Genomic DNA, 20,763 nt, shown 5'->3' with positions numbered 1-20,763 from the left:
CAAGTGTAAAAAAATAGTGCTGGGCAAAGATTTATTACGATTAATTGCATCTAAAAGTTTGATTTGACATAATATATGTACACTATAAAGCCCATTAACTCAAACTGTTTGAGGAAACCGACTGTGGCAAACCATTTAAGTTTTGAAACAAAATTGTTTGAGTACTGTAAACTTATATATACACTGTACGTTAAGTCACATACACCTATATCTTTTGTGTTGATATCGTTGAGTATTAGTAACTTAAACATTTTAATTTCAGTTATAAAATCGCTATTAGTTTAATTAACTTAAACTGATTAAGTCCAAACAACTATATAACTACTCAAATGGTTTGGTATTGCTTCTAGCATTAGAGTTTACACACAAAAAAGTACAATTAAGTAATTCATAACTCATTCGATTTGAGTTCTGCTTAATAAAAACCAGTTTATAAGTCACCATAACTCTTTTTTTTATTTATTTAGTCAAGGTAACATTTTTTAAAAAGTATAAGTTACTTAACAAGTAAGTATTAGTTCCTTAAGTTAGTGAAGTTAATAACTAATTTATTACATTTAGTTATTCTCACTGTTTTACAGTGTTTTACAAAGTATTTTGTTTTATCCGATTAATCAAAGAAATTATTGGCCAATCAATTATCAAAATAATCATTAGTTACAGCCCTCGTTTATTGCATTTCATCTTCTGAGGTGAAAGTCATTTATTATACATGAAAAAAGGCACCAAAGTGGCTTCTCCTAAAGGCAGCAAATTACATATTTCTTTTTGATATTTGGCACCAGTTTATCAGATTTTGTTTTCTTTCACTCACTGAATGAAAACAGTTATTTATTAGTTCTTTAGCCAGTTAGTTAAGTATTATATGCAATATTCCAGATTTGCATATAAGTTTAATTCGCACCTTAGGATGAAAATACAGCTATTGTGAACAGGATAGTTAAAGATAGAATCAAGCTTTAAAAAGAGAAAAATATTATTAAAAATAATAGTATTATGGTTCGTATTACCAGTGTTGGTATGCAAGTCATCTCAAATCATACATTAGCAGAAACAGAAAAGATGCATTTAACTGTTGATTATCACTGATAATCTTGTTAGCTCAAGAATCATAAAGGGAGATCAGTCAAATTCATTAACAAATCATCCAGACTTTTCTGAGAAGCATCTCAAGAAGGATTTGTTGATGAACTGGACATTGCTGCATTTCACGAGGATGACATTTTGAGCATTTTAAGGTCTTAATTCACAAAACGAGTCTTAATTCACTGCAAGAGCAAAGAAAACACAAAGTCATTTATATCTGCATATGTAAATAAGGACAGCATCTGCAGTTCTGGATGAGCTATTAGTTCAATAATTATTCATACTGACTGAGCACAATTGGACAAACAGCTTTCTCCATTGATTATGTTTCTGGCAGTGATTCGGTGTTTATTGGGTTTTTGTAATAATGTGTCAATCCTTATGATTAAAACTGAAATAAGATGCAAAGTTGCAAACTACAAGTCAAACAGCAACTTTTAAATATAATCAGCCAATATTTAGGCCAAACAGACATAATCTTTCATGAGGTTTGGTTACTAAGATTTAGTTTGAGGTGTCCTATTTTTACTTTTTTACTGAGTCTGGATTGGTTAAATTTAATTGAATACTTTTATCTAGTATGGATGCATTTAACTGTTAAAAAAAGAGAGAGGTTTGGTAAAATGTGTATGAGTGAGTATGTATTCAAGTGTGTGTGTGTGTACTTAACATAATATTCATTTTTAAGTGAACTAACAATTTAAGCAATGCAATTTTTAACACTGATTGTATGAAAAATAATGTCTTTTAAAATATACACAATCACAGCTCCATTTGTGTTGGAACAACATGAATGAATTAAGTTAGCTTATTTTTTTTTTTTTTTACAAATGTAAGTGGATTGATCATAAAACAATTGAGCTGTCCCAAAAAAACTTAAGAATTGTGGTGTTTCAGCTCATGTTAAAATAATAGTTTGAACAAACAGCAAGAGTGTAATGCGACACTGAAGTCTGAGGTTATGATGATGCTGAAATTTGAATATATATTCAAAGAGAAAACTGTTATTAGAAAAACTGTTATTAGCAATTATTATTGGTTTGTTAAAGATTTTCAAAAATAAATAAAAATAGCACTGACCCCAAGTTTTGGCATTTCCAAGCACACAGAACTATTTCATCTCAAAAGACTGATGAAAATGTAATTCCTTATGATATATATATATATATATATATATATATATATATATATATATATATTTTTTTTTTAAGTGCTTAGTATTATCTTTATCTCATTCCTTTACTCTGCATTACCCAGAAGAAAAAGCAGCACAGGTGCAAATCCTCTTCTGCTCATTTTTATGGTGTATCTGGCTTTAGGAGGTTGGACGGTGTTATATAGTGCTGATCAACGCTGATGCTATTTTAAAGCGTCTGCCTCCCGGCGCCAGGAGAATGCAAATAGAGGTGACTGATGACGTCAAATAATAATAAAAGAATAATAAAAGCATAACCGAACCAACATAAGAAAATCATCAGGAGGCCACTTGAATATTCTCTGCATTTAAGATTTATTGTAATGTGTTTTGAGTAAAGTTTCTTTTTTTTTATTTGTTCTGCAAATGATGACCTTTCTTTCTATAGTTTACAATAAAAATTCTGTCATGTAGAGCATTTTTTGAGCATAAAATAACAAAAAAGTCAGCTTGTTTTCGGAAATGTTTATATCTACTTTTAGACAATGTTCTTCAGAACTTCAGAAGCATTAAGAAATTATTATTTAGTGTTTTTAATATTTTGAATAACCTTGATTTTCAATAAAAATGAATAAAAACATTTGTTTTGTTATGTTTTTTGGCCAATTTTAGCCATTTTTCTGAAGAAAAAAACAAGGTAATATTCTTTATAAAACTGAAATGTCATCAGACCATAAAATACATCATAAAGTAACATTTTACTCACACATTTAACTAATAATCTTTAAGAGAAATGTTCAAATGTTCTTTCCTCTAATTTTTTTCCACGGCTGTATTCCAAGACATCAGTGCTCAATGAGAAGACATTTTAGAATTTGATTTGCATTCTGAATGAGTATCAAGGACTTGCCTCATGAATAAATGTTAACTGAAGGAAAACAGCTGATTTATTCTCCCTGTAAGAGAACATTTTGTACCTCGACTGCTTTAGAGAAGAGAAACTCTACATAATCCAGCTGAACTCAGACATCCTTTGTTTCTCAACACAGACAGCTGACTACTTCACCTTTTAGTGCTGTGATGCAATTGTACTTTGTTTCAAACAATCTTATTCTTGTAATCAAATTCCAGATCTTCAAGACATTCTGGGCAAGTCACTTTCAAGAAAGTATTTGGGCCCCATTATACACCCGGCGCAATGTGGTGCAAGGTGCGACGCAATAGTTGTTTGCTAGTTTCAGCTTGGAGCAAGAGGCTTTTTCAGTTCATTCATAACAATTTGCTTTGGTATAATGTTATTATTATTAGCAGTATTATTTATTATATCCATATTTATATTTGTTTTATTAAAAACAAGCTTAGATTTGCCCACCTGTCAGGTTTCAGATCATATGGGGCATAGCATGTGTATTAGGATATAACTCAGGTTTTTGAACACACTTCGTTATTATTGTTCATTTATTCGTTTGCTGGAAATTAGAACTGAATTTAGAAACAGTTCAGAAACAAATATTTGCGCTTAACAAATGAAATTAATTATTTATAGGCTAATTGATTTCTGTGCGTACAAGGTTTCCCTATTCACGAGAGCGAAAGTTAAAGTAGACAATGAGAGGCGTTATCTCTCATTCTCACGCTGCAGATGCTCTGTTTAACTGTTTTCTTGCTAGTGAAATGCTCAGTTTTTCTACTTACAAAGTCGTCATGTAAATAGCAAATGCACCATGGCGCGAACCCAACTGGCTCTTAAAGGGAATGGGAGATGAGACTCTGATTGGTTTATGCTCAAAACACAGCTATAACTCATTAAGAAAATAAACTCAACCCTTTTAGATCATGCCCCACGGCGCAAAGCAGATTTTTCCGTCCTTACATTAGCAAAAGTGGACTCTGACACGTCCTGAAAGAGTTTGCGCCCTGTGCTTTGCGCATGGACATCAAAATAGAGCCCTTTGTCTTGTTTCTCTTGTGACTGATAGTCAGGTCAGTGGAGTTAATATTCGCTCCTTTTACAGCAAACTCATCATGAGTCAAGAGAAGCTTGAAGCTCCTGTCCCCTGAGGACAGACTGTAAGTAAAAACAAAAGCGCTCGTCAAACCTGCAATAACTTGTTTGTGATTAGCACTACTGATGCGTTCAAATCTGACACGTCAAACCCAAACTCCAACAAGAACGAAAAAGCTCTATAGGAAAAATTGAGATATCAACTGAAATCCATTTTTACCAGGATTTATGATTTATACCGTAGCTATGTGTATTGAGACAAATGTCATTTTAGTTTTATTCTGTAAAGAACTGATGACATTTTCTCCTAATGTAAAATAAAAATGCTGTTATTTTGAGTAATTATTACTAATGAAATAAGTGAAAATGCCATGTTTTCAGACACGTTTCTACTATTTTTTAAACAACACTATACTTACATTCAACTTTATAAAGCAATATTTAGTGTAACAACTCTGGTTTGAGATTAGTAATACTGATGGGTACAAATCTGACACGTCAAACTTAAACTCCAACAACCAAAAAAAAGATCACCTGAAATCCATTTTTTCAGGATTGATGATGTAATTTAACATTTAATAACTTTTCATTTTCAGTTTCTTATATAACTTAATGAAATAACTGAAAATGACACATTTTTAGATATGTTTTCATTAATTTTTAGACAACACTATACTTGCGTTCAACTTCATGAATCAATATTTAGTGCAATATCTCAGATTTGATAGCACAATAAGCTTGTGAATTTACATTCTGTACACTCAAATAATTCCTTTTAGAACAATGTCAACATTTCTTTTTGCCAAATATACTGAGTGAATGTTAAAGGAATTAAATCATTTATATATACTTAATATATAACATATATGTATATATACATAATGTATATATACATAATAAAAAAACATATTTTATTCTCATCTCAACAGGCCTCGTTCACTGTTTTTTTTTTTATTAAAATGTCAATTCCTTCATACGCAGCAAAACTGTTTACACCTGCTGTCTTATAAATGGTCAACACCATGTATTCCTAGTTGAATCTTTCAATATTAGCTTAAGAAATGCACCACAATTTCCAATAATTACTTTATAATTTCCCATGACTCCCAAAATAAAAACATTTATAATTCTGACAAATTGTCATTTTTTGATTTGAAGTCATTATTTAAACAGGGGCATGCACAACAATACATTAATCTTTAAAAAGGCAATCTGTTTCTTACCAGGTGTAAGCAAAAACTGCTATTTTCCACCTGCAGTCCCTGGACAGGTAGAATGAAAGAACAAAAATGCTCTAAATGAAATTTTTTTGTTTGAAATATGGTCTTCCATATACCTTCTATCTATTCCAGTGTAATTAGAACTTTAGATTTAAAAATAAAATCAAGTAAAAAAGCAAGTAATAATAATAAAAATAATTTAATAATTATATTTTTACTTACTACAGTATCCACTATTTCCACAAAACACGTTAACCAGAACTCCAGACTGAGAGTAAATTCGTTTTTCTCTCTGCCAGAGTCACTTTATTTTTTAGAAGTTGCACAGGTATAAGCGATGGCATCTTGTTACAGTTGATACATAGCTAAACTCAAATAGAGCTTTAACATCAAGATTCAAGCGAAAAGTGTGTTTCTCTGGATTAGTTGGTTATATAAGCACTAAACAATGCTATTTGATTTGTTACAGAAGTCTTCAGTATATGAACCACCAATGAAACCAGCTCAGACTCTATGTCACCCAACCTACATTTCTGCAAAACGCAAAATATGTTGCTCTGGATTTGTTACACATTTAAGATGACATATCCACTTTTTGAAAATCTGAATGATGTTATGAATCTACATTTCACATACACGCCGTGTATCATGCAGCTAGTCATATAGACCACCTAGACCAGAAAAAACTATAGTCTAATCCCTTCATTAAGCCCAACCTATAGTGTTTTCAAAGGCAAACATAGGCCATGTCCACATTAAGTTTTTGTTTAAAAACAGATATTTTTCTCTCTGTTTTGGCCTTCACATTGAAACAGTGTTTTTAGGAAACGGAGGCTTTCGAAAATGATGATGCATTTTAGTCATGTGATGCCAGGGGCGGACTGGCCATCTGGCTATTCTGGCAAATGCCAGAAGGGCCGGACCAATTTTTAAATGTGGGCCGGTCAGTTTTTTTTTTTTTTTTTTGTAATATGTATTGTTTTTAAGTGCAGACAGCTTTTATCTCTTGCTAGATGCTATTTTGTTGGTGATAATAATAATAATTATTAATGTTAAGCATTTGGCCCAATCGGCAATTGCTGCCTGGTTTCAAGATGGGCCGACCCAATCCGAGGTTACCTGGACATAATCAAAATCTGGCAAGAATGTCATATTATTTCACCATCTGTACACCAAAATTAATAGTGAATGTGCGTGTCCGTGGGTGGGGCTGTGTCGGTGTGGTAATTTGTGTCGGTGTGGTAGTTTGTGTGGCTACAGTGCCAGGGCTGAATTTTTGTGTTGAGAAACAGAGGATGTGCCAGTCTGCCCCTGTGTGATGCAGTCATGTGACCAATTCAGCTGACATTGAGGACGACATTGTGAAGCAGATGTTTTGGAACCTTTTCATTTTTAACAGGTTTATTAAAGGTTAATATTAGTTTGCAGGGCTGTAGACTAACTTTTTGCACTGGTGGCGGCCACATTTTTTTCTAAGGTGCACTAGAACAAAAGTTAGGTGCACCCAAATTTCAATTCAATTTTTGACCACATTGCATTTAACACCACAGTTTTACAAGTTCACTTAAAAAAATAAAATAATAATAATTAATTAATCAATTATATTTTAACTTAAAACTCAGACATAATAAATGCAGAAATGTGCGTGTCCGTGGGTGGGGCTGTGTCGGTGTGGTAATTTGTGTCGGTGTGGTAGTTTGTGTGGCTACAGTGCCAGGGCTGAATTTTTGTGTTGAGAAACAGAGGATGTGCCAGTCTGCCCCTGTGTGATGCAGTCATGTGACCAATTCAGCTGACATTGAGGACGACATTGTGAAGCAGATGTTTTGGAACCTTTTCATTTTTAACAGGTTTATTAAAGGTTAATATTAGTTTGCAGGGCTGTAGACTAACTTTTTGCACTGGTGGCGGCCACATTTTTTTCTAAGGTGCACTAGAACAAAAGTTAGGTGCACCCAAATTTCAATTCAATTTTTGACCACATTGCATTTAACACCACAGTTTTACAAGTTCACTTAAAAAAATAAAATAATAATAATTAATTAATCAATTATATTTTAACTTAAAACTCAGACATAATAAATGCAGAAAAACAGACTAACTGGACAAACCGGAAAACTTAATCATCTGATATTTTATGAAAAATAAAGTCCGTTCATCAAGATGATTTGGGTCAAAACTGATCTGGTTTGGATTAATTGTCAACTCATACAGCACTTATTTAACCTCAATTTAAAAATGAATTGAGCAAAAAATTTTATATTTACTTTAGACGTCAAATTTATGTAATATCCCAATTTTTGGATGGAAACCTGACTTGAACGTGAAAAGATAGCTGTAGATGGCAGAGTAATATTAGCCATATAGCAAAAAAGATGCTTCATGATATCTAAAATCAGGTGAAAAAAAGTCTCTGTAAACCTGCTGTGATATGACGAGCTGTCTTAAAGCATGAGGTGAGTCTGCTCTTCAAGCCTTAAGCTTGTTGTGTCTGCATGGTGTTTAGTTTCTCTCATAAACTGAAATCGCCCCGCAGCAAGTGTACACCCTTCTGTTGAACAGTAAACACGTCCCTTTAACTGGCATGTTTAATCAATTCGGAGTGTCACATGTGTTAAAAGACACTGGATGCATGACGGCTGGGACATCTGCTGTTGCGCAGTTGAGTTTACATTGTTAATGTGAAGAGACATTCCTTGGCTGATTGATTAAATGTGTCAGATCAGTTGCACAAATGCTGGTTTTTATTGCAGTGGCTTCAACTTTTTTAAAACATCTACAGACATCGAATGTGGTTTGTTAATCCTGTCCTCACACCTAAAATCCAAAAACAATTTCTGTTGTTCTGTAATAATTGTTTTATTGCTTACATTGACCAATAATGAATATATTAAATGCACGTAAAAGCATGTTTAAAAAAGTGGCTGTACAAATTGTCCTAGAATTTTTTTTTTTAAATGTTATGATTTTAATAATAATAATAATAATAATAATTATTATTATTATTATTATTATTAACTACTCATATTCTATTAATAAAAATAATAATATAAAATATTTGACTTATAAATAATTATATAAATAATAAATGCAGTAATAATATACAATCAACATTTAAAATAATATATACAAACACTTTTATTATTTAAATTTCAGTATTTTATATTATAAACATATGCATCCTAAACCTCTTAAAAGCATGAGGAAAATCCTGCCCTTAAGAAGTGATGTTCTTACAGTCCCAACGTGCTGAGCTGAACTTCTAATCTGGCTAATCCACACACAAACACACTCACACACACACCAACACACACACACACACATACACCTGTCTGGAACATGCTTATCCAGCAGCGAGTCTGTCCATCAGCCCGACAGCATCTGCTGCCCAATTCCTGAGGTTCTGTCTCAGGGCAGAAGCAGACGGCAGTAAACACAGTGAACCACACCAAATTACTACAGTAACCACCATTTCCACCAAACACATACACTTAACCAGAACTCCAGACTGTGAGGAAATTCACTTTTTTCTCTGCCATAACCACTTTATTTTCTTAAGAGATTGCACAGGTGCCACTACCAATTTTTGCTAATGAGCAAAACTTATAAGCAGTGGCATTTTGTTACATTTAGATACACAGCTAAACTCAAATAGAGCTTTATCATCAAGATTCAGATGAGAAGTCAGAGTCAAGTGAGTTTTTAGTTAATGTGTTTCTCTGGATTAGTTGTTACATGCGCAATAAACAGTGCTGTTTGAGATCGTTGCAGACGTCTTCAGCATATTCTCCACCAATGGAACCAGCTCAGGCTCATTGAAAATGTGCATCAGCTAAAATTTTTTCAAAATACGTTACTCTGGATACATTTGTTGCAAATCTGAAACATGTTATGGATCTACATTTCACATACACACTGTGTATCATGTAGCTTGTCATATAGACCACCTAGACAAGGAAATCTATTGCCAAATCTCTTCCTTCAGCCCAAACAATAGTGTTTTCAAAGGTAAACATGGGCCATGTCCACACTAGTACTTTTGTTAAACATGCATAAACTTTGTCGGCATCCCTAGCCTAGTGGTTAAGTGTGCCGACATATACTGTAGCACCATAGTGCTCACGGTGACCTGAGTTCCATGCTGACCCTTCCATTCTCTCTGCTCCCAATGCTTTCCTGCCTGTCCTTCACTATCCTATTCTATCCCCATAAAAAGGTAAAAATAATAATAATAATAATTATTATTAAAAAAAGCATAATTTTTTCTGTGTTGGCCTTTCGTCCACACTGAGACAGCATTTTTAGGAAATGAAAATGGATCTTTTCTGAAATTGCAGTAAAAGGTGGCTATATTTGAAAATGCCGTTTTCGTGTTGCAGTATAGACTGTAAAAACAAAGGCTTTCAAAAACAATCATGGCCAAAACAATGAGGCATTTTAGTGATCAATTCAGCTAACATAGTAAAGCAGATGTAAGGTAATGTGTGTATTATATAGCGCATTTATCGTGTATGCCCATACACCCAAAGCGCTTTACAATGATGAGGGTGGGGTCTCTCTTCACACCACAACCAGTGTGCAGCATCCACTTTGGTGATGTGACAGCCGCCTCAGGACAACGGCGAAAGTGCGTTCACCACACACCAGCTATAAGTGGAGTGGAGAGACAGTGATAGAGCTAATTCAGTGGATGGGAATGATTGGGTGGCCATGAAGGGTAAAGGCCGATGAAGGGACTTTGGCCAGGACACCGGAGTTACATCCCTACTCTTTATGAGAAATGCCATGGGATTTTTAATGATCACAGAGATTCAGGACCTCGGTTTAATGTCTCATCCTAAAGATGCCGCCCACTAACAGTATAGTGTCCCCTTCACTTTATTGGGGTATTAGGACTCACACAGATCGCAGGTTGAGCACCCTTTGCTGGCCTCACTAACACCATTTCCAACAGCAACCTAGTTTTCCCATGTGGTCTCCTATCCAGGTACTGACCAAGCTCAGCCCTACTTAGATTCAGTGAGTAACCAGTCTTGGGCTGCAGGATGATTATGGCTGTGACCAAATCAAATTAGCTGTTTTGGATGTGTTCCATTTTAACAGCTTTGTTAAAGTTTAATGTCAGTGTATGTTCAACATTGCCTTCCGTTAAATGACATGGAATGTTTACTGGGAGCTTTTTTTCAGCCATGATTTCGCCACAATGTTTCAAAGAGACAGAAAGTAAATAAACGCCAGGCGGATATGACGCAAGTAAAATGGTCTCACGTCTGTGCACATTCACAAGTACTGAACATAAGCATTTCAGTTGTTTTAGTGTGGCTGACGAAAAGAATAGAAAACGGTAGTGTGGACATGAAGCGTTATTAGACAAAACTTATTTAGTTTATCCTGATTAGAGTAGATGTAGACATAAGAGTGAAGTGCACTGCGGCCACATACATTTAGCTTGATAGATTCACCTGCTACTTTCAACTCAAGCTACTGTCAAATGTGCTTTTCTAACAAGTGTATAATATTATTATTACATGTCAGGTGTTGTTGACACCATGCTTTAATATGAAATACACAATAAACACATACTGGTACATGACATGTACTACTTCTCAGAGGATGTTTTGTGTGTGTACTTGTTTATGTGGTTTACGGGGACAAAATTGTAGAATGACAGGTTTGACCTAATTGTAGTCTATTATGGTGGTTTACGAGGACATGGCTTGTGTCCTCATAATTCAAAATGCTGAACAGTTATACTTTATTTTAAATTTGACCCAGGTTTCCAGTAAGGGTTGGGTTTAGGGGTAGGCCATATAATAAGCGGTTTTTACAGTATAAAAACAGTATGCCTAAAGAGAGTCCTCGCAAACCATATATACAAGTGGATGTTATGATGTGCATGAATAGACTCACCTGCATGTTTGTGGTGAGGATGAGCTCTCTGAGCCTGTGGACAACTGCCCTGCTGCAGAAACAGAGCGGCTCCCTTCACCATGAAGAAACTCTCGCTCAGACTGCAAGACAGAGAGCAAAAAAGATGCAGGAGGTTTATTAAATATGAAAGACATACTACATTTAACCTAAAGCTGAACAATGCAATATTTTGTTTTTTCCTGTAATATACAGTTGAAGCCCACAGTTTTTTCCCCCTAATTTCTGTTTAATGGAGAGTAGATTTTTTCAACACATTTCTAAACATAATAGTTTTAATAACTCATTTCTAATCACTTATTTTATCTTTGCCATGATGACAGTACAAAATATTTGACTAGATATTTTTCAAGACACTTCTATACAGCTTAAAGTGACATTTTAAAGCTTAACTAGGTTAATTAGCTTAACTAGGCAGGTTAGGGTAATTAGGCAAGTTATTGTATAATGATGGTTTGTTCTGTAGAAAAAAAATAGCTTAAGAGAGCTAATAATTTTGACCTTAAAAAAAAAAACAGCTTATATTCTAGCTGAAATAAAACAAATAAGACTTTCTCCAGAAGAAAAAATATTATCAGACATACTGTGAAAATTTCCTTGCCCTGTTAAACATAATTTGGGAAATATTTAAAAAAAGAAAAAAAAAAACTCAAAGCAAAGACAAACAAAATGTTTTATGGTTTCTGGAAAGTCTAATGGTATACAAGTACAAAACTTGAATAATCAAATGTTCTAATATTTGATTTGTTAAACATTTTAGTCTTAATCGTGAAAAAAAATACAATTAATTATTGTGTAAACTACAAATGTTATAATCCCCTATAGACAAGTGGTTTAAAAATCACTTAAAACAAAACAATCCAATTAAAAACTTTTCCTCTATTATGGTTAAACTTTACAATGACCCCATAATGTTCTGAATTCTTTGTCAACACCACTCAGATTTCTTAAGGGATAAACAAACTGCAACTCAACTGACATCGCAGATCATGCGTTTGGACTAATATGAATTTGCACATCGAGATGTCGATGCTGAAATGATATACTGTGCAGCCCTAATTTAAACACAAAAACATTCACGTGAATTATCATCACGTGTAATATCAAAGAGAAAAGAATCAGCAATAAATTATATTATATTAAAATATTACTTTTTCTTTTTCCCAGTGATGAGTTGCAGCTGAAAGGGCATCCGCTGCATAAAACATGTGCTGGATAAGTTGGTGGTTCATTCCGCTGTGGCGACCCCAGAATAATAAAGGGACTAAGCCGAAAAAAAAATGAATTATTTAATGAATATTACCCTTACTTCTTTTCTTACATTGTTGAGTTTTTTTAGTATTCCATATCAGTCAAGGCAGGAGTAATGATTTTCGAAAAGCCAGCTTTATCATTTCAGAAATAAATAAATAGATTAAAAAGATTACAAATAATATTTCACAATATTACAGGATCTTTAAATGACTTTTAAATCAAGAACATCTTCATATGATCACTTTTTTTTCCATAGCTGTACACAAACCTGCTTTTTTTCTGTTGAACACAAAATAAGCTACTTTGAAAAATGTTGAGGGGCGTCACGGAGGCGCAGTGGGTAGCACGATCGCCTCACAGCAAGAAGGTTGCTGGTTCGAGCATCAGCTGTGTCAGTTGGCATTTCTGTGTGGATTTTGCATGTTCTCACTGTGTTCGTGTGGGTTTCCTCTGGGTGCTCCGGTTCCCCCCACAGTCCAAAGACATGTGGTACAGGTGAATTGAGTAAGGTACATTGTCCATGTATGTGTGTGAATGACTGTTTATTGATGTCTCCCAGTGATGGGTTGCAGCTGGAAGGCCATCTGCTGTGTAAAACATATGCTGGATAAGTTGGCGGTTCATTCCGTTGTGGTGACCCCAGATTAATGAAGGAACTAAGCCGAAAAGAAAATGAATGAAAAATTTTGAAAAACGGTAACCATTGACTTCCATAGTAGTGTTTTTCCTAAAACGGAAGTCAATGGTTACCGGATTCAAACACTTTTCAAAATATCTTCTTTTGTGTTCACCAATAAAATTAAAAAGCATGAAACCATCTCTTTACGAGCATTTGTGATAAATACAGTAAATGACCATGCTCCCTCTCTCAATATGAAAACAAAACCCTGTGTGAATGAACTAGTGTATGACTGCACATCTTCAATCCTCTGCGGCTAAATTTTGCATGTTATACAACCCGTCTCACCAGCAGATATGACAGGTGCTTCAGGTCTGTGATTTCAGGTGCTTCAGTAATTAACCTCATGCACTTAAACACAAACAGAAATGTGAAGCTCCCGAGGATCACTTTTATACTTATATACTATGACACCAGTAATGAGCTAGAAAATACAGTGCTTGGGAAAGACAAGAATACAGCTATTAACTTGTGCAGAGAAGCTAGTGAGCTGCTACGACCTGCTGTCATAACAGGGTAGAGATGGTTCTTGTTAATTTGACTGAACATAGTGGCAATTGCAAACTACATGACTTTTGCCTTCAGATTTGATCTTTAGATGTACAACACAAACAGAACAGAAAGAGTTAAAGAGCAACAAACAGATATACCAATTAATTTCGTTTTGTTGAGAGTAAATGATAATGACTTCTGAAAATTTGGCGGTGTCACTTCAGAAATAAATATTTCAATGAATTAAAATGCAAAAAAAAAAAAATAATGTAAAAATGATTGTATTATTCTACAATTATATTATATAATAGTGCAATATTTTATTATTATATCCTGCATTTTTTTCAGTGTGTATGTAGTGGATTTTTTAAACCAATAAATGCAGTATTGTTGAGTTTAATACTACTCTAGTGTAGTTCCTCAAAGTTATTGGAATCTTTATCCTCTTAAGGCCCAAAGTATTTTTTTTTACATGTATTTTTTTATTTCTTTTTGCTATTTGGGCTTGTTGGAATTTTATTAGAATAAGTATCATCTTTTGATATGATGTACTTTTAGAGAAAATTGATGTCCATATACAGTTGAATTCAGAATTATCTGCCCCCCTGAATTATCAGACCGCTTGTTTATTTTTTCCCCAATTTCTGTTTAACGGACAGAAGATTTTGTTCAACACATTTCTAAACATAATATTTTTAATAACTCATTTCCAATAATTGATTTATTTTATCTTTGCCATGATGGCAGTAAATAATATTTGACTAGATATTTTTCAAGACACTTCAATACAGCTTAAAGTGACATTTACTGGTTTAACTAGGTTAATCAGGTTAACTCGGTAGGTTAGGGTAATTAGGCAAGTTATTGTGCAACGATGGTTTGTTCTGTAGACTGTCGAGGAAAAATATAGCTTAAAGGAGCTAATAATTTTGTCCCTAAAATGATGTTTAAAAAATTTAAAACTGCTTTTATTCTATGCAAAATAAAACAAATAGACCTTTTCCAGAAGAAAAAATATTATCAGACATACTGTGAAAATTTTATTTCTCTGTTAAACATCATTTGGAAAATATTTTAAAAAGAAGAAAAAAATTCAAAGGGGGCTAATAGTTCTGACTTCAACTGTATGTGGACTCATGGTCCGAATTTATATAAAACACTATTTCTTAACTGTTTTTAATGCATATAGAACATATCTTTTGTTTTAAAACATGTTTTGACTATGAGAGAGTAAAAAACTATTAAAAATAGTGTTTGGGACATTTCATACACTGCAAAACAGTTGCAGGATGACACTGTATATCTGTATCAATATAAAACATTCAAAGTATTTTAAATAGCCACTTAAGAGCTAAAATGTGCTGTCCACGTATTTGGCCACTTAGTCCTAAGAGGGTAAACTAGTCCTTAAAACTTTACAATAATTTCAAAATTAATATAAGGCCTATATTAATTATCATGAGACCATTAAACAAAACCAGGGCTTTCAACTAGGGATGTTAACTTTAACAATTAACTGAATTAAAAATAAATTAAATATATTTAGACAACATACTCTTTAAAATTGTTTTAAAAGAAACATAAATAATACAGTGTAGATGAAACAGAAAAATGTATTTGAATAAATCTTGTTTTTGAATAAATATTATTTATTCCAGCAAAAAACAAAAAAAATAAAACCTGAATATTTGTCTGAATATAATAATATATCATCAGCATATGATCCATCAGAAATCCTTCTGATAACTAATTTATGTCATAAATTGACATTTAAAGTAAAAGTCTAATGACAGACAAGAAAAAACAAACAAGCCAAGCACACATGCCTGTCATCCACAAGTCAATGACTTGTCAAACAACTAACTGTTGACTGTTGCTCTATTCAGGCAGCACACATCAACTAAACACTTCAAATCACTCTCACTGTCTTGAACATTCAGAGCATACACATCATTTGCAGTATGAGGTTGTCTCTCTCTATACAAGTAAACAGTTTGTCCACAAACCCATAATGAGCTGACAGCTGTGTTCTGCTTTTGTGTGAATAAAGCATAATAACACAGCCACATCCCTTTAGATATCATTACTGGCCATTGAAAATAAGATATCAGGGGAGCACTGAGGCAAACACAAAGACTGAATGCTAAATAGGCAATAGTGGCCAGGGAAACTACACTGTGATGGAGCATAATTATTCTGGGCTTCCTTCGAGTCAGCATACTGTTAAACAAGAACGTAAATGTAAAATGTAGGGCGAGACTTCATTTTGTCCACTAGGAAGAAGACATGTTGTTGAAGACGGAGGGGAATTTACTCTAATAAAAGTTCAATTGTTTTAGCATGTTGCCATCATGTCTTGCTATCAATCTCATTAACATTTCTTTCTCAACTTTTACTAACATTGCTAACATGAGTTAGATTTTTGCTAGCATGTAGTACATGTTGCTAGCATGGTTTAGTTTACAGTATGAATGAACATCTTGCTAATGTGTGTAACATGCAAACGTGTCCTTAACATGAATTTGCATGTTTATTAATGTTTCTATTATGTTTCTATGTTGCTATCATGTTTCTATCTTGTTTTAACATTAACATTTCTTTCTCAACATTTGCTAACATGAGTTAGATAGTACATGTTGCTAGCATGGTTTAGCTTAAAGTATGAATTAATATGTTGCTAAAGTGTCTAACATAAAAATGTGTCGTTAACATGAATTTGCATGTTTATTAATATGTTTATTTGTTGTTATCATGTTTCTATGTTGTTTTAACATTAACCTTTCTTTCTCAATATTTGCTAACATTACTAACATGAGATAGATTTTTGCTAACATGTCGTACATGTTGCTAGCATTGTTTAGCTTAAAGTATAAATTAACATGTTGCTGGCGTGTCTAACATACAAATTTGTCGTTAACATGAATTTGAAATTTTTTTTAAGTATGTTTATACATTATAGCTGATCAGACAGTCAGTATTTATTAACCAGACGATCATGTCTCTGAAAAATTGACAAATTTTAAGTCTGTCTGTCTATCTAGCTAGCAACTAGCCTAGAACATGTTAATGTACAGTCATGCTAGCATGATAAAACTCTTAGCATTCTGTAATAATACATATAAAACTTTAAAACCTTGTCAGGGAAATGCTAATTCATGCTTCCAATTTATTAAAAGTTCGAACATTTGTTAATAGTGCTAAGATCAGTTAGATTTTTGCTAACATGAACACATTGCTAGCACGGTTTAACTTAAAAAAAGTAACATGTTGCTAACGTGTCTAACATGCAAACATGTGCGATTAGCAAGAATTTGCATGTGTTAATATGTTTCTACACACATTCAAAATGAAATGTTAACACGGACAGATTGCTGCTAACATATGCTAACAAAATACAAAAACAGGTTTTTAGAATGTTTTATAATACTGTAACGTACATTAACAGTTTGCTAGTTGCTAGAATGGTTAACACATTGTTAGCATCAATTAACATTTTAACAAACGTTTCAACACATAACATATTAGCTGTTGCTAGCATGTTTTTAGGACGTTTAATACATTGCAAGCACAAATTAGCATTTACCTGACAATGTTTCAAAGTTTTAGATGTATTATTATACATCTTTTATTAAGCAGTTTGTATGATTGTACATGTCTTTGGCATGTTTTAGGCTAGTTGTTAGCTATATAGACAGACAGACTCAATTTATCACAGACTTGATCTTCCATTTAATAAACACTGAAAGTCTGATCAGCTAGCAAAGATTTAGCATAACAGTACAGAGCATTCTGAAGGTCTGCCCCTAATTTGGTGGTCATAGCTAGGGCCAGGCAGACTACGTGGACATTTCTTGCTAAAAGAAAAACCCCTGCAAAATCTATGTGGAATAATTTTGGGAATGTTGTAACTAAATACTTAAAACATTAAGCAAATATATATTTACTTTCAAATTAATTTAACTTCAATTTAGGGTTTACAATGCAAATCCAATTAGATCCATTTGTTTGGGAAACAAAGCAAGTCTCCCAACCAATTTATCTACTAAAACAGAAAATATTACTTCACATTATTAGCTAATAATAGCAATATTAGCTAAAATAAAATACTAAAATTGATATAAAAATGTATATTTACACACATTTACAACACGAGTACATAAATGGACTCAATGATGGGCAAAAAATATCTGTAGAAATTGCATATTTCTGTGTGCGCAGATTCAGCTTGGGCCTACGTTGAAAACCCTAGGAGGAGATGCATTTAGAAATCTGGTCAGCACAAAATGAAGAGTCTTTTTGCTTCCCTAATTAAAAGGATATGAACGGATCCCTTTCTTAAACACATGAATGCAAAAATAACAGTGGTTTTGCACAGAAAAATACCAAACATATGGATCTAATTGTATTTGCACCGTAAACCTTATATTGAAGTTAAATAAATTTGTAAGTAATTTTAATGTTGAATTTTTTTATACTTCCCAAGTTCTGCAGGTTGCAATGTCCTGAATTTTGCTTGCCAATCTTAAGCCAATTTAAATGGATTGTTTTGGTTCAATTTGGAATTTCCCAACCAGCGCAGAGTCCAAGAGAACAGAGTGAGTGCTCCGACTTGGCCCCCCCAGTCCTTGTTTCATGTTTTAAGTATTTACTAACAACATTCCCAAAATCATTCTGTATAATCTGCAGTTGTTTGTTTTTCTTACAAAATTTTGTGCAAAAATAGAAAACATGTCAGCAGATTCTGTCTAGCCTAAATCTCAGAAAAATTGAGAATCTGTCTGTCTATCTAGCTAAATAACAGTGCAATGTACAGTGGTTAAACTGGAAAGGACAATAATGGAAGCATAGATTCTGAATGGTCATGGGCTGGCTATTTTGAGCACTCAAAGCCATCATGGTCTATGCAGGCCAGATATTTGGGGGTCAAATTGTTTTGTCGGCCTGCTGTGGCGATGACCCTGTGCTGACTCATCCCTCTCATTTTCCTGACTGGACTTCCAGAGTCTCAGCATTCAGGAGAACAACCATCACATGATAAGCAAGAAGCAACAAAACTCGCATTGTGCTCCCGATCCTCTTTCCCCACCCTTCTTCTTTATTTCTCTCCTACTTCCTCCTCCTCCCTTTCTCTTATTCCCTTCTTCGACTTTCTCACCCTCCCTCCAAAGGCCTCGAGGGTGTCAACGGATCACAGAGGCTTTTGTTTCTGTCCTCCTCTCTTTTGTTTCTGCTCTCTCTGCTGCGTTCTCTCTCTGTCCGCCTCTCTGAGCGATTTATGTGAAGGCTGGAAGCAGCTCAGTGCCGCCAGGCTGATGGATTGAGTCATGACTGTCAGACAGACAGCAGAAAATGACGATACACATCAGCCTCGAGCAGCATATGCTCATCTGCAAGGGTGTAATTATGATGCGCGTAAGAGTTGAGAACAAACCGCTCCAAAACGTCCCCGTCCACGTTTCACTTGGATGTTTAGAGTCGACTTCAGATGGATACGTGGTACCTGGTGTACAATAGACAGACTTTTGGTGGAAATATAGAATAAAAACTGCAGCACAAGTTATTTTGCTCATGATTCAGGGCTGCACAATATTTAAAAAAATCAGACAGTACAAATTTTTTTTTTCAATACAATTTGACCAGATGACTTTGAGTATCTCTTTTTGGAAAGAATTCTTTAGTCTGGATGATTGAGATGATTGTGTAGTGGAGTGAATCATTCATGAAATATAATAAACAAAAACAAGCATAGATGAATACAATAGAGCCAAGATAAAAGTAAAACAAACAGTGCTTTATGATTTTCTAGGGAGTCCAGCCTTATTCAAGGAAAGAAATTGAATAATCAAATGTAAAATAACACTGTAAAGTCTTCATTGTATAAATGATTCAATAAAATTATTCTTTATGAGATTTACAACTTCTCAGTCACAGGCCTTGCAGACCATAAACTTTCCATCTATTATGATTAAACTCTGCAGTGACTCCACAAATATTTCTCAAACACCAGCTCAACTGGAATCCCATCTCAACATTGCACATCCAGTGATGTGACTATTATAGATGTCCACATTGCGATGTTGATGCTGATGTGCAGCACAATTATGAATATCAGAAATAATGGCTGGCCGCTTAATCGAAATCGACGTTCAGAACCCATTATGAATCAAAATTTTCCAGGTCAATTTTTTTTGATAACTTTGCTACCACGTGTGAAGTCACGTGACCTGCTATGTTAAGCCTTTTTTCTACTTCTGCAACCACCTTGCTGCCACATCTGATCTCTGGTCAAGTAGTATGATGGACCCATTCTTGAGCCTTAATTTACACTACATTGACGATTATTTATATTAAAATAGTTGTTGACGTCAGCGCCAATAGCCTACTGGTTAGTGCGTCGACACATAGCACCGAGGTGCTCGTGGTGATCCGAGTTCGATTCTCAGCTCGATCTGCTGATACTTCCCCTTCCTCTATTCCCCATACTTTCCTCTCTGTACATCTCCATTGTCCTATCAATAAAAAAAGGTGAAACCCCCTAAAAACAACTACTTAAAAAATATTTGTTTACAGAAGATGCAAGAAATGCACTGTTTAAAATATTATTTACAGGGTATACAAAAGTTAATTAATTTACTAGAGATGCTACTCATTTTTTAAAAAGTAACTGCTCGATTTGGACAATTTATGTTTTAATTTCAGTTGTTCAATGTTGATGTTAAATAAATAACCACAGATAGTAGATAGTGTGTGTTTCCTTCAGTTATTTTAAAATCAAGTTTACTGCACCCTACATTCAAAAATCTCTCACTTGCAATATGTGAGCATATTTACTGTACAAAACCTGTCAGTAAATAATGAGGGCAAAAAAAATAAAACAAATGAATCAAATAACCATTCATTATTTGTAATCGAGTTTGATTTTAGGCCAAATCGCCCAGCCCTATCTGAAAGTTTATAAAAATTT

At 33.9% G+C, this 20,763-nt stretch overlaps 1 protein-coding gene across 2 annotated transcripts in view; it reads right to left on the bottom strand.

The window, feature by feature from the left end:
* The window catches only part of ssh1a (slingshot protein phosphatase 1a), an 88,928-nt gene that overhangs the window by 28,025 nt on the left and 40,140 nt on the right, over positions 1-20,763 (bottom strand). For both annotated transcript variants that reach the window (XM_005165198.6, XM_009301386.5), the window contains one exon: positions 11,357-11,457. In XM_005165198.6, the coding sequence (XP_005165255.1) occupies positions 11,357-11,457 (101 nt within the window). The remainder of the gene's footprint in view (positions 1-11,356; positions 11,458-20,763) is intronic.

This window comes from Danio rerio, chromosome 5, assembly GCF_049306965.1.
Source record: "Danio rerio strain Tuebingen ecotype United States chromosome 5, GRCz12tu, whole genome shotgun sequence".
Classification (NCBI taxonomy): Eukaryota; Metazoa; Chordata; class Actinopteri; order Cypriniformes; family Danionidae; genus Danio; species Danio rerio.
The sequence above is the reverse complement of the archived record's forward strand: the minus strand, read 5'-3'. Positions and strand labels throughout refer to the sequence as shown.